Source organism: Urocampus carinirostris, chromosome 4, assembly GCF_059441175.1.
Source record: "Urocampus carinirostris isolate Australia breed hairy pipefish chromosome 4, RoL_Ucar_1.0, whole genome shotgun sequence".
NCBI lineage: Eukaryota > Metazoa > Chordata > Actinopteri > Syngnathiformes > Syngnathidae > Urocampus > Urocampus carinirostris.
This window is the reverse complement of record NC_142352.1, coordinates 12,429,643-12,443,742: the sequence shown is the minus strand read 5'-3', so window position 1 is coordinate 12,443,742 and position 14,100 is coordinate 12,429,643. Positions and strand designations below refer to the sequence as shown.

At 41.4% G+C, this 14,100-nt stretch overlaps 1 protein-coding gene across 2 annotated transcripts in view; it reads left to right on the top strand.

The window, feature by feature from the left end:
* syt7b (synaptotagmin VIIb) overlaps positions 1–14,100 on the top strand; it is a 173,410-nt gene that overhangs the window by 91,878 nt on the left and 67,432 nt on the right. Inside the window, exons 5-6 of one of the 2 annotated variants that reach the window (XM_088333669.1) lie at positions 1,228–1,428; positions 9,480–9,827. In XM_088333669.1, the coding sequence (XP_088189795.1) occupies positions 1,228–1,428; positions 9,480–9,827 (549 nt within the window). The remainder of the gene's footprint in view (positions 1–1,227; positions 1,429–9,479; positions 9,828–14,100) is intronic. The other variant, XM_088333670.1, reaches the window with a different exon arrangement.

Genomic DNA, 14,100 nt, shown 5'->3' with positions numbered 1-14,100 from the left:
CTAAACAATAGTAAAATTTAGAAAAATACTTTTTTTCTAACGAAAGATGAGGGTTATTACGCATCAGAACTCAAAAAACTGAAAGTAATACCGTAATTTTATTTTATCAGTGAAGGAAATTCTTCACAAGTAACATCTAAAGGCAAATTCGTTTACTGATTGCAGTTAAGAATAACTTGTTTCAATGATTTTCAAAATTAAAGCTAGAAAAATCCCTACAAGTATTTGGCTTTTTAAAGTGGCCCATCGCTCTCAAAAATAAAAATCAGCTGAAAAATGAATTATTTTACATATTGCATTTGCACTTTAAACTTTACACTTTAAACTGGACCCTACTTGGACCATTCTTGCACTACAGTCACTTTTAACTGTGTTTTATCTTATTTTTATCTTATTGCCCTAACTTGTCTTGAGTTAATCTTGTATTTTTATCTTTTTAATATTCATAACACTCTTTTATGTATATGTGCATATATATAGTTTCTTAGTTTCTATTTTTACGCTGGCAACTGTGTGGACAGCAAAGTAAGAATTTAATTGTGCAGGGAAACGTTGTTTTTTACTGTGCATATGACAATAAACACTTTGAATTTGAAGCTTTCTCTTGATATCTCCTATTCTTATACAGCTACAAAATTAAAATTTCTGTAGGTTTAAAATGAGTCAAAAGAGCTAAAAATTGCTAGCCCTGGCTCTTCTTATTAAGGAGAATTGTCTGCCATTGAATGAGTTAATGGTCAGGAAGATGTGTTTTACAGCTATTTAGTGTTAGCTTTGATGCTTTTGGAAAGCCGGGAACTAAATAATTGGTTTTCAGTTATTCTGTATCTGAAAAATGTGCTAGATATAAGCAATACTAGACACGAATACGAAACAAGGACGAAATTATGTCGTATGTGGAGGTATACCTGTATAACTGTGTCACAAAATAGTAAAATGTTCTCTGACATTTTTAGGATCATTTATTTCCCAATTCTACTCATTAATATGGATACACTGGCGTGTAGCGGTGCTGAGCCTTTACTTTGCAGATATAGTAGTTGAGAAGCATTGTGGGAAATGCAGTTTTGTGGCAGGCCATGTTTTTTTTCATATTTTTTCTTAAAAGACAATTTTGCTCAGTATAAAATAACATTGGAGGTGACGCTCACCGCTCTACAACTTTGTCCTTATCCTGTCCGTCCATCGTCCCCGTTCGTATCCTTCCCTGGTGTTTGTCCGTCTCAGCGGGGCTGCGGATAAGAGCGGGCGGGGCGCAGCTGGACCCTGGCCGGGGGCCGGCAACGGAGCTGTCGGTGCTTGCTCAGGGGCCGGGGAAGGGCCCAGTCGCAGTGACAGCATTCGAAGCATGCTGACTGGGGGCAGCCGGGCTGGGCGTTGGCAGACGGTCCAGAGCCACATGCAGGCAGGAGGCCTGCGCTTTAGCAAGTAAGTGTCGATCATTAATTTGAATACAGTAATCCCTTGCTGTTTTGCGGTTTCTTTAAGGCAACTTCATGGATTTAATTGTGCATTCTGATTGTATAGACCAGGGGTCGGCAATCCAAAAGTAAGAGTAATATTGGACAAAAAGAACAAACAACAAAAAATTGGAGTCGCAAAAAAAGAAAAGCCTTGTATAAGCTTTAAAAGGAATATCACATGCTGTATATATCTATTTTAGCAATACAGTGGAACCTCGGTTCTCGACCATAATCCGCTCCAGAACCCTGTTCGAAAACCGATTTGTTCAATCACCGAAATCGTTATTCCCATTAAAAGTAATGTAAAATCGTTTTAATCCGTTCCAACACCCTGAATGTTTACCATGAACGTAAACATGAAGCTAACCCAGGCTAATCGTACGTTCGCGTTAGCGTAATCTTCCGTACGAAAGATTACATGAACGTGTAAAAATAAAAAATCTGATCGTTGACACGTCATTTAGCACCCGGGTCTCCACAAAAAGTGGTGAGTTGTTCATTGAAAAGGCGGCTCCGTTCCAACGCCCTGAATGTTTTACGTAAATAAACCTAACCCAGGCTAATCGTACGTTCACGTTATCGTAATCTTCTGTTACACTAACATGAACGTGTAAAAATTAAAAAAAGGATTATGAATAGGATTTCTTACCTTTGTGGTGGACGGTGGGGAGAGAAAAATCATCAAAAGTTTTTCAACCTCTTCCAAAACTTGCGGCAGTTGCTTGCTTAGAGCGTTAACCTCCACTCGATTTCACAGCCTCCTTATTCTTTACTATCGTACTGATAGTAGATTTAGCCATGCTGTATTCACTAGCAAGATCAGAAATTCGTACACCTCTTTCATATTTAGCTATTATGTCTTTCTTAAAGGCAATAGTTGTACGAACAACTTGTCTTTTTTCACCTGTCCTGCTTGCACCGACCTTCTTCGGAGGCATAATCAGGGGTTAAAACACCCGTACGCCGCTCAGCATCGCACCCTAGCGTACCGGCATTCGAACTCTGTTTTTTTGACCGAACAGCAAAGCAAGAATTTCTCTAAATTTTTGGTCGAAAACCGATTTGTCAGAACTGAGAGGCGTTCAAAAACCGAGATTCCACTGTATTAGCCAACTATCAAAATGAGTTCATAAGTTGGAGGCAGTGGATTCTGTTGAGAATGACACACCATCTGACTTCCTGAGGTCAACTTCATTCATAAGCTATTGAATCTAAGTGTGTTTTAAACCTTGTAAATTTATTTGAGAACCACCAAAAGTAAAATTCAGATGCAACGGGATTAACCGGAAACATTTTGCTATTCAGTCTCAGGGAGTTAGTAAAACTGGATCACATTGTTAGAGGAGGCTATGTGAGAGTTCAGATCAAATAGTCAAAGGAATGAAGAGTATCCTCAGTAGGGTCACGGTGGTGCTGGAGCCCATCCCAGGTGTCTTCGTGCAGTCGGCAGGGGACACCCTGAACTGGTTGCCGGCCAGTCTCAGGGCACATAGAGAAAGACACCTCACTTGCTCATCCATACCTAGGGACAATTTGAACCAGCCAATTAACTTGACATGTATGTTTTTGGAATGTGGGAGGAAACCAGAGTGCCCGAAAGAAACCCACGCAAGCACGGGGAGAACATGCAAACTCTAAACAGGAAGGTTCGATCTCATGACCTCAGAACTGTGCCGCACACGCCCTAAGCACTGCGCTGCGGTGCTGCACAAGAGGATATCACATATCCGTTAATTGTCAGTGTAATCAAAAACTTCAATCATTTAAAAATAACAATATGACTTTAAATAAAAAGCAAGAATACACAAACAATCATATACATGTGTGTTGTTGTTTTTAAAATCATTGTAGGTTTAGAAAATAGCATATATTTTACATAATATGAGCCTCACCTCAATGAAGCTGACAAAACTGTCCGCCATCTTGCTGCTACTGTCAGGACCAGAACGGAAACAGGACCCACGTAACGTTCCTCACAGTTTTATTAAGAAGAAGGGAAAGAATTGCATACCCGGTGATCGCTGGTCGCGGGGAGCAGGTCGCTCTGAACGGGGAAGTGGCACTTCCGTGGCGAGCAATGGCGGTGTCGGGAGTGGAAAAAACAGGTCAGTAGCCGGGATAGGAGAGCAAAAACGTGGTCGGGATCGGAAACAAGTCGAAAGCCAGGAGAGGAGCGTAGACGTGGTCAAGATCAAAAACAGATCGTTATTTGGGACGGGAGAACAGACGTGGTCAAGATCAAACAGGTCGTAATTTGGGACGCAGAGCAGACGTGGTCGAGATCAAAACAGATCGTAGCGGGAGACAAACAGGAGCCAAAAAACGACACAGGCGAAAAAGGGCTTGTCATGTAAAAACAGAGATTCGCAGACGGACTGACAAAAAGGGACTGACAGGACAGAGTTTAAATATTGACAGGGAGCCAATCTGTCAACAAGCTGCAGCTGGCGCCACACGGGCGGGGCCAATTGGGCACCATGGGAACCGTGACAGCTACCCAAAATCGGCTGGGCAAAGAAAATGAAAAGTTTGTTTTCTCCCTTGTGCTTTTTAGCGCTTATTCCGTTTGCACTACACCATAGAGCAACACCTAGTGGTCAAATAATACACACGGTCCATTTAAATATTTCATTTTGGACAGTACTACTCAATCTTTTTCTGTATTTTTTTAAATGAAGGTTTTTATGTTGTTGTCTTTATTGCAATGCATTTCAGCAGGCCTTAGATTAATGTGTCTATATTTGTCATTCGCTGGGTACAAAAAGATGACTCATTCTTCAGATTTTTTAAGTACTATGATTTTAAGTACTATGTAGATTACATGTCACTAAAACATGTCTATGACATAGAACACATAGGTTGCTAGATTCATTCAACAACATACTCTCTTACAATACAATGTACTGCAGCTGTAAGCCATTTTTCATTCTGTGTAACAAAAGCTTTAGTTACTTCATCGGTTTACTTTCATTATTCTCACTAATAAAAATTATCTTTTCCCTCCACTCAAAGACAACACTCACACTCAATTCAATGTACCGTAAATTCTGGACTATAGAGCGCACCCGATTATAAGCCGCACCCACCACATTTTAAGAGGAAAACCGATTTTGTACATACACAAGCCGCACCTGTATATAAGCCGCATGCGCCCACATTTAAACATGTAACACAAACACAAAATTAACCCAAACCCGACTTCAAGGCCCGTGATTGAAACTAATTGTCCTTAATTAAAGTCCACAGTCTAAAAATCACAGCCGGCAAAATGAACAAAAAATGATACCGGTACTTAAGGTTTGAAGCAGACCTGCAGTGTCCGGGTCCCGTTGAAAGTAATCCAAGGAAAAAAGGGTATATTTCCAAAGGTAAGGGTGGGAAAAATATATCAGATGAACTCATTAACTCACGCAACTCCTTTTTCTTTAACCAACTTTTTACCCCCTCTTCTTTCCTTGTCTGTCCCTCACCTTTAGCGGTCCCCACTTAATAATAATAATATAGCTTTGACAGGGCAGTTAATGGTAGCAACACTCGAACGCCGCCAGCGGCCGTTAGAAAAATTACGTAAATTGGCCGCATCACTGAATAAGCCGCAGGGTTGAAAGTTAGGGAAAAAAGTAGCGGCTTATAGTCCGGAATTTACGGTAGTAGTTTGAATGTGTACGTGGAGCTGCCATGCATGCATGCATAGGACAATATACTATCATGCACTGCGAGTGACCCAATAAATGACCCGGCAATGCTTTTCGCCCCAGGCTGTTCATCTCCATTCTACCCAACAAAGATAAAGCAGAGTTAATTCTGTAAAGCCCTGCAAAACACAAGTTCAAACAGTAAATCCTGGACAGCGTTAGCTAAAGACAGTGTTGTTTACACCTCTCTACGAGTTACAAGCCTTCAGACAGCAAACATCAGTGACTGAGGAGACGTTAAAGCGTAATAACACGACTGCAGGGTTGGGTAGGGTTACTTTCACTGGATTACTTTCAATTACTTTTGGATTGCTCCAATACCAAATATGCTAATAAAAGACAAAAGAAACTAAATATGAATAAAATGATGACTCACAACACGTGGTAAGCTTTCTCTCCTGGCTTTGATCTCTTTGATCTCCGGCAAAACTAACATCAAATGCGACAGAAACAAAATGAAAATAAATCCAAACAGCTTGCCAACATCATTTCTGCTGTTCCATGTGTTCCGTTACTCCCCAAGCCTGCACAAAATTTAGTAATTTTATTCATATTTAGTTTCTTTTGTCTTTTATTACCATATTTGCTATTGGAGTAATCCAAAAGTAATTGAAAGTAATCCAGTTAAAGTAACTCTGCCCAACCCTGCACGACTGTGAGAGTAATCGCCTAGTAATTGGTCATGTTCAAGTAATTAGATAGAAAAGGAGAAAAAATTGAACTTGGAAGAGTATAAACATGAGGAAAAATGAGCAAGTAAGTCAGAGAACCAAACAATAAGGGTGATATTAAGCAAGAACTTGGAAAATGCTTCACCCCTCTACCAATTTCCGCAAGGCGCTGGTTCTACAGGTATAGGTAAAAACCCCTTCTCTCTCTTAGCCAGCGCCCTCGGTCACTCTTTCAGTTTATGCCTGTTTGTGTGACTGACAGGCACACTTTTAGCACCTCTCCCGACCTGGCCTGCTGCTGCATCTTGCTGGCTAGGCAGAAGACAGGGCACAGCCTTATCAGAAGCCAAATATGACAGTGCAGCCCGGTATCGACTTTTTTTTTTCAACAACTGAGAAGGACAATGCCTGGTGTCAGTTGTGTGGTAAAGTGGTCTGCTACTGTGACAAATTTACATAAACACATGAAAAAGGTTCCCACTACAAAGAGAGTGCAACCAAAAATATAAACACATTGCTGTTCCTGAACAAAAATCTGTAAATCCATTGTAACTATGTCAAGTGAGCCAAAAAGACTTGTTCTTCCATTGCCGTTGATTCTTCTTTTTTACGCTGTTGACTTTTACTGTGTAAGAGTTGTTGATGTATAGGTGATTCATTTTTATACTGGTAAAGGCTTTTAGATTGAACTGTTTACACTATTTGAACTTTCTGACGTCTCGACATTTTTATATTTGCGTTCTTGTTACATTGCTGCCTTTTTATTTGACTCGGCTTTTGTTCTGAATATGTTGTAATAGAAAGATATCTATTTATTTTTATAGGGTTAGTTTGAATTGCAGTTATTTGTCAAAAAAATGAAACATTTTTAGTGCCTAAAATATTTGTGCTGTTTTATCATATATACTAAATAACTCAAATGTGAGAGTTCAACTATTCAATGATCATGGTATGTCCAAGCAAAAATTATCTGTATCGAATTGGTATCAATCAAAACAACCGACTGTGAGAGTAATCGCCTAGTAATTTACTTAACTTGGAAACAAAATTGTATATATTGTGTTTTATTTGAGAAATTGTCCTTGCAAATGCGTACTAAACTTAACCGTTATGCCAAAACCAGCCAGCATATTGTGCATTTTGTGGCTAAGTTACCTTGATGGGTTTGTGAGTCACTGCTTGGCATGCGGCAGGAAGCATTTGGGGGCAAACGCGTTATCTAACAATCTTGTGGGCCCTTTACCCAGAGGGGGGAGGGAGGATGGTAATCCATGGCTGGAAGAGCCAGAGTTTGCCCATCGTCCGACAGGTATACGAGAGACTGAGGGGTAGGTGCATCCACCTTTTACGGCAGGGATGTCAAACTCAATTACACACGGGGGCCAAAATTCAAAACAGTATTTTTTATTTTGCTGTAGATAAAAATATCTTGTTAAATTATACAACTTAGAACTTAACTTAAACAACTTAACATTAAAATAACATTAAAATTCCTTTGCTCCTATGTCAATGTTTATATAAAAAAAAACTTACATATCCCAAAAGATTTTGCTCTCCTTCTCCTTTTATCTCCTGTCAAAAGTAGAAATATGAAAATGCTACACAAATTATTTTGTAAAAACGTCACAACATTCTAAGAACAGGGAGCCTGATGTGCTTACCTTTGGCGCAGACGGATTAGGGCGAGAGAAGGGAAGGAGTGCTTGCACTCTTTGCATAGCTCCACCCATCCCTCCCACTCACCCAATTAAATAACTTTAAGTTCTCTTCCGGTGTTTTGGCGTATTTACAATTTGTTCCGTGGATTCATCAAAAAGTATCTGAACACTGAACACAGATTATATATTGAGCTTTTATATAAAGGATTCTTTAGCGTTGTACAGCCAAAACTAGTTTTGTTTGTGTGACACCTTGACTGTAAATTCTAGTGAAAACGTGCCCTATATATTCTGAAAAGTACTGCCTTTTTATTCAGCTTTGGTTTGGCTTTGCGTGTATCTGAACAGGATCAATGGTTCAAGTTTTGAACGAAATGGAGAAAATTTGCATGCAATTAAATTTGTCTCTGAGCCATAGGTACTCATAGAAAGAGCTATATCTGGCTTGCGAGCCATAGGTTCCCGACCCCTGGTATATAGTATAGTATACGTCATATATGAAAGAATAGGTACAGTGACTTAAACGTCAGAATATGATGTCCAGGGATGGGACGGCGTTGTTCATATTGACGGGCTATCAATAACAATATTGTAAAATGGTCTTGCGGGCCTGATATTATTACACGGCGGGCTGGACGTGGCCCGCGGGCCGGGAGTTTGACACATGTGCTTTACGGCGTGACTTGTATCCACCCAAACGGACCCTCCCCCTGTGCCCCTCTCTGGCGAGAACACAGCCATAGATTGATTTATTACAATGGAAAATTCATCAGTTGGCTCCAGTAATTCAATCAACACAAGTAACGCAGCCAGTTAGAACAAAGAGTTTTCTTTTGGAGGTACTTGTCACGAGAATGCAAACAGGGAAGAAATTTCTGTCCCAGGGGGTTCCTGTATACAGTCAGAGAATATCTCTACAACTGTGACATGAACACAACAATATTGTGGCCTTTTGAATACTTAACCGCAATATCTCTTTTCAAATTATGTCCCTCGTGAGCAGTGTACCAGTTAGATTGCTACACTTCATTATATGCAGACTCAGGTAGTGTGACATAATTGGAATTAACTTTGTGGTAAGTGTTTAAATTCACATGCTGAGAGTTTTAGTCATAAACTATTTGGTAAAGCTAGCTATGAATATTATTTGGATGCAACTTCATAATTTCTTGATTCTTACATTAAATATGAATAGTCTGACAACTGGGAGAGATCTACACATAGATCAGGGATGTCCAAAGTTGCCTGTTTGTCATTTTTTAGTAAAGTCAAGTCTATTAATCTGTATAGCCCTTTATTATGAAAAGTCTTAAAGCTTGTTCTAGCAAACCAAGTAAATGAAATGAATGTAAATGGTCTGCATTTATATAGCGCTTTTCAAGTCAATGAAGACCTCCCAAAGCGCTTTACAATGTGTTTTTACACTTACCCAATCACACACACACTCACACACGAATAGGGAGTCAGCCATCCAACCTGCTTATTGGGGGCATTAGGGATTCAGTGTCTTGCCCAAGGACACTTCGACATATAGCACAGAAGAGCCGGGAATCGAACCTGCGATCTCTTGATCCCATGACGAGCGCTCTACCTCCCGAGCTAATGCCGCCCCAAGTGACTCAAAGTCAGCTTTTGTTCCAAGCAATATGCAAGATAACTAACCCAAAATTCTGAAAAAAAACCTATTATTTGAATAATTGGTCCTCTGTATAAAATTTCAACACACCATGCCTAAAGCACTAAGGGCTTCATTTACTATTTCCAGTAGATGAAATGTAACTTTTTATTGTCAACCCAGTGAAAGCGCATCTTTAGCATCAAGAGCTGACAATGTCACTGACAATGTCAATGAACGAGTTTTACGAGATATATGTCACTTCTTCCCATCACTTTTTATTCATCCGCTTTAATCCACAGCTTTATTCTCAATCCCGTCATCATTTCCCCAGACCTTGTTTCTAATGATCGTTTGTATCTTGTTTCTCTGCTCAGCTTTGGCGACGCCTCCCTTTCAACTACCTCCACACTGGAGCACATCCCATCCTCGGCGGTGGCACGCCCCCGGCCCCTGGTCCGTCAACAGAGTCTCCAACAGCCCCTCACCCACCAGCCCCCTCCGGGTCCTAACGACCCCCCAGTCACCTCGCAAAGCCTGGGCCAACTGCACACAGGACCAGGCGCTGGGGGACACCGTGGGGGCCCGCGAGGGGTCCGGGGTAGTACGGCTGGGGCCTCCAGGTACAGAGGTGGCGGGGCCGGCCGCTCAAGGTCAAATCCAGGCAGCTGGGATCACATGATGGAACAGATCCGCAACAGGGGGCTGGACGTCAAATCCTTCTTGTAAGTGCTGCTAAGACACTCCTGATGTCAAAAATCATGAAATTCTTTCTCTTCTATGGGTATTTATCCAACTTCTCTGATTAAATCCATAGTATCAGTTGGTTGCGTTACTGAAAAACATAGTTTGTTACAAAAAAAATCTGAGTTCTATCAAAATGTCACGAGAGCAGGTCTTGCTTCCACGATCCAAGGATCGACGGACACAGGTAGCAGGTGGCTGGAAACGCGGAAGTGGCACTTCCGTGTCGATCGAGGATGATCGTAGATTTGCAGGAGTACTAGTCGTTAGCCGGGACGGGAGAGCAAGGGCGGTATTGAGTTCGGAAACGAGGTCGGCAACAGGTGTCAGGCAGGTAGCAGGGAAAAACGGATGTCGGAATGGCAGAACAGGGCAAAATCGAGTCCAGAAACAGGTCGGCAACGGGTATTAGGCAGAGGAAAAATGCCGGACGGAATAAGCTTGCCTAGCTGGGAGCATAGGGTCGCAACGATCTGACGGCGTCCTCTTGAAAGCCGGGTGTTTAAGAGGAATCTCTTAGCCAATCAGCTCTCAGGGCTGTTGGCGCCAATTGGGCAGTCACAGGGGCCCTCAATCAGCAATCATGACACAAAACGTCTTCTGTTGTCTGTCCGTATCCTTGGAGTCATTGTCAGGTCAGTAGTTTCCTTTAATTCTCGAGGAGTGATGACAAGAGAATTCATTTCTGTCCAATACCGCAACAGCCACAAATGACGACAGCAGAAAAACCGCGGCTGTTTTGCAATCAGGCACAATTTTCCACAGAATGGTTGCCCTAGCGCTGTCCACTAGAAAAAAAGGGGTCACATTTTACGCGACGCAGCCCTGATTCCTGTTTTCTTTTGACATAGTTGTAAATATGTGCTAATTATCATAATCACTCCAATAGTCTCCGACTTGAACAGTCCCACGATCCGAAAACATGTCTTGTAAACAACCTGAAGTAGAGCTTCAAGTGTGCAAGGGCAAAGCAGACAAAGGCATCGAGGTGAAATTCCCTTGGCGAATTAAAATCTGATGCGGCTTGTACAAAGACTAAATTGAATTTTGTTTTTACATTTGAGCATGGAGCTTTTAATCAGATGGGGTATGCAGTCCGTAATTTACGGTAGCAAAGATAAGGTCATTAGCACAATGTATTAATGAAAGGAGAGTTACTACATTTGATTTACTATAAAGAAAAGTAATTGCGTTCCAGGAACGCGTTCCTTTGTTATGTGTTAGTCCCAACACTGAAGAGGATATGCCGCACAAAGCAGCTCCACATAAATGCCCCCTCCTCCACTAACCATGAATAGACGCACACATAAACATGCCTGTGGCTCCCGTAAACCCTGCACATCTTCTGTCAGCGGTGTCTTGAGGCCACTGACCTCTTCACTTATGTGAATCATCGCCGGCCGCATATACAGTGTATAGGGAGGTGGCATGTCCCTTTTGTCCCAGAAACTCATGAATCCAAAACACATCAGTTGTAGAGCCTGAGGTGGGGACACACAGTAGATTAGCGAAGTACCGTTGCAGTCAGGGGGGCATAAATAACCAGAGGTGGCCGCACAACCAAGTGACTCCACCTCTGCCACACGCATCTTTAAACCTCACTGTTTCGTTTCAAATCAATAGAACGGCTGTCATGGGAATGATTTCTGCACCCTACGGCTGATGTGCACGTATCGTTTCTGGTCATCTGTACGGATCCATTCCCCTTATTGAAAGGCCCGTGCTGCTACTGTTTACAGCTCCTCAGTGGGCCGCAGGCTTTCAAGGGCTAATGTGTTTTCTGGCTGTCAATATATCACCAACAAAAAGTCTCATGTTAAGGAGGAAATCCAAAGTGTGCTAAAAAGATGGTAAAATGGAAATTGGTGCAAAAAAACACAAAAACAGTTCAGTAGGGACATTACCAACTAAGAGTGTACACGGTAATGTAAATGGTCTGCATTTATATAGCGCTTTTCAAGTCAATGAAGACCTCCCAAAGCACTTTACAATGTGATTCACATTTACCCATTCACACACACTCACATACCGATAGCAGCGTCAGCCATGCAAGGCAACTACCGGCCTATCGAGGGCATTAGGGTTTCAGTGTCTTGCCCAACGACACTTCGGCATATAACACGGAATCGACCTCTTGATCCCAAGACAAGCGCTCTACCTCCTAAGCTAATGCCGCCCGACTGTACCACTTTACGACTGTTACAAAATAACAACTATATATCTACAAATAAAAACAAAAAACACAGAATTGCCATTGAATGAATAGCCTATATTGTCATGATACAAAGTACAACAGAATTAGAGGGTTTCTCCATTCAGTGCAAGAAAGCAATTTAGAGAGTTGCTGGCCAGCTGCACGCTAGCATCGGGTATCTTCAAGTTGAGCCGGGTCTCTGTGAGTATTAAAATACATTCGTCCCTACCGTTGGTTGGATACAGACTTAGCAAGGGTGGCTTGAGGGAGTTATTAGCTTAGCCGTAGCATTAGGCCAGACCATAGCCCCGGACGCCCCTTCAGTCACTTCCCGAATCCGATAACAATCTACAAAGCACCGCTGGTGATCATAATTTGTTTGTGCTCTTCTGACTTTCCTCAGGCTCCAATTAAATTACATTTCTATTCAATGTAACGAGTAGCTGAAATACTAGCTTTAGCTTTAGCCGTGCTCCGAGGTTTGTTTTGGGGAGTTATGGTGAGAGGGTTGGATGGATTGACTGTGCGCCCGCCTCGCTGTGTGGCTGACAACATAAACCAGCCTATCACGGTCACGCACAGTCACACCAACCTTGTGCTGTCTTCTACAGAACACAATGCACGCTATGTTGATATCAACGACAATAAATACAACTCATTTGGATTCAAAATCCATGAAGCAGTGAATTAGCAATAAACGAAGCGTAGAGTAGCGAGTCGTCTCTCTACACCACTAATACAAAATTACCGAACGATAATATTCAGTGCAAATGCAATATGTAAAATAATTCATTTTTCAGCTGATTTATATTTTTGAGAGCTATGAGCCACTTTAAAAGAAACTAAATATGAATAAAAGTACTAGATTTTGTGCAGGCTTGGGGAGTAACGGAATACATGGAACTGCAAAAATGATGTTGGCAAGCTGTTTGGATTTATTTTCATTTTATTTCTGTCGCATTTTATGTTAGTTTTGCCGGAGATCAAAGAGATCAAAGCCAGGAGAGAAAGCTTACTACGTGTTGTGAGTCATAATTTTATTCATATTTAGTTGCTGTTGTCTTTTATTTGCATATTTGGTATTGGAGTAATCCAAAAGGAATTGAAAGTAATCAAGTTAAAGTAACCCTACCCAACCCTGCTACAGCAAAACAAATATCCTATAGTTTTATTTTTAGTGACACTAATACAAAATACTCCCCATTAATTCAACAACCCAAACAACTCGAAATGACTTTCCTGTTTCTTACACGAAAACGTTGCAAGGTTAAAGATGTGTTGGGAAATGTGTGGCTGAAGAAAAATCCATGCAATTTATCCTTGGCTGATTCTGCTTTTTACTACCGTGAACAAAAGAAAACCTTGGAAATAGAAAGTATCAGGGTTGCTCCTGCATTTACAGACGCTGCCCCACTCACTAACGAAAGTTGAATTTGTTGATAAGTTGCTTCAGTGCTATGTTTTGTATGCAATGTATGTTTAAGGTTTATATGATCTATAAAGAAGTAAATCTGTGAATTATTAAAAAAGACAATTGATAAATCTCATCTCATCTCATCTCATTAGCTGCATCGCTTATCCTCAGTAGGGTCGGGCAGTGGGCAGGGGACACCCTGGACTGGTTGCCAGCCAATCGCAGGGCACACGGGGACAGACAACTCACTCGCTCATTCACACCTAGGGACAATTTGTACCGGCCAATTCACCTGAAATGCATGTTTTTGGAATGTGGGAGGAAACCCACGCAAGCACGGGGAGAACATACAAACTCCGCACAGGAAGTCTGGAGCTCGATTTGAACCGACGCAGGAGGTTCCCATGACATGAACTGTGCCGCACATGCGCTAACCACTGCGCCGCCGTGCTGCCCACAATTGATAAATGTTTTAAATATTTTTAGTTCAGACAAATATAAATCTTAAAAATGTCTTCATATTTTTAAAATGTTCAAGATTGGTTTCAAGACAATTTAATGCCAATTAAGGCCTTTTTTTACAATAGTAAATTCAATGTATTTTAAGAGTTTTCTAAGATCCACGGTAACCCTGAAGTATTTTGTC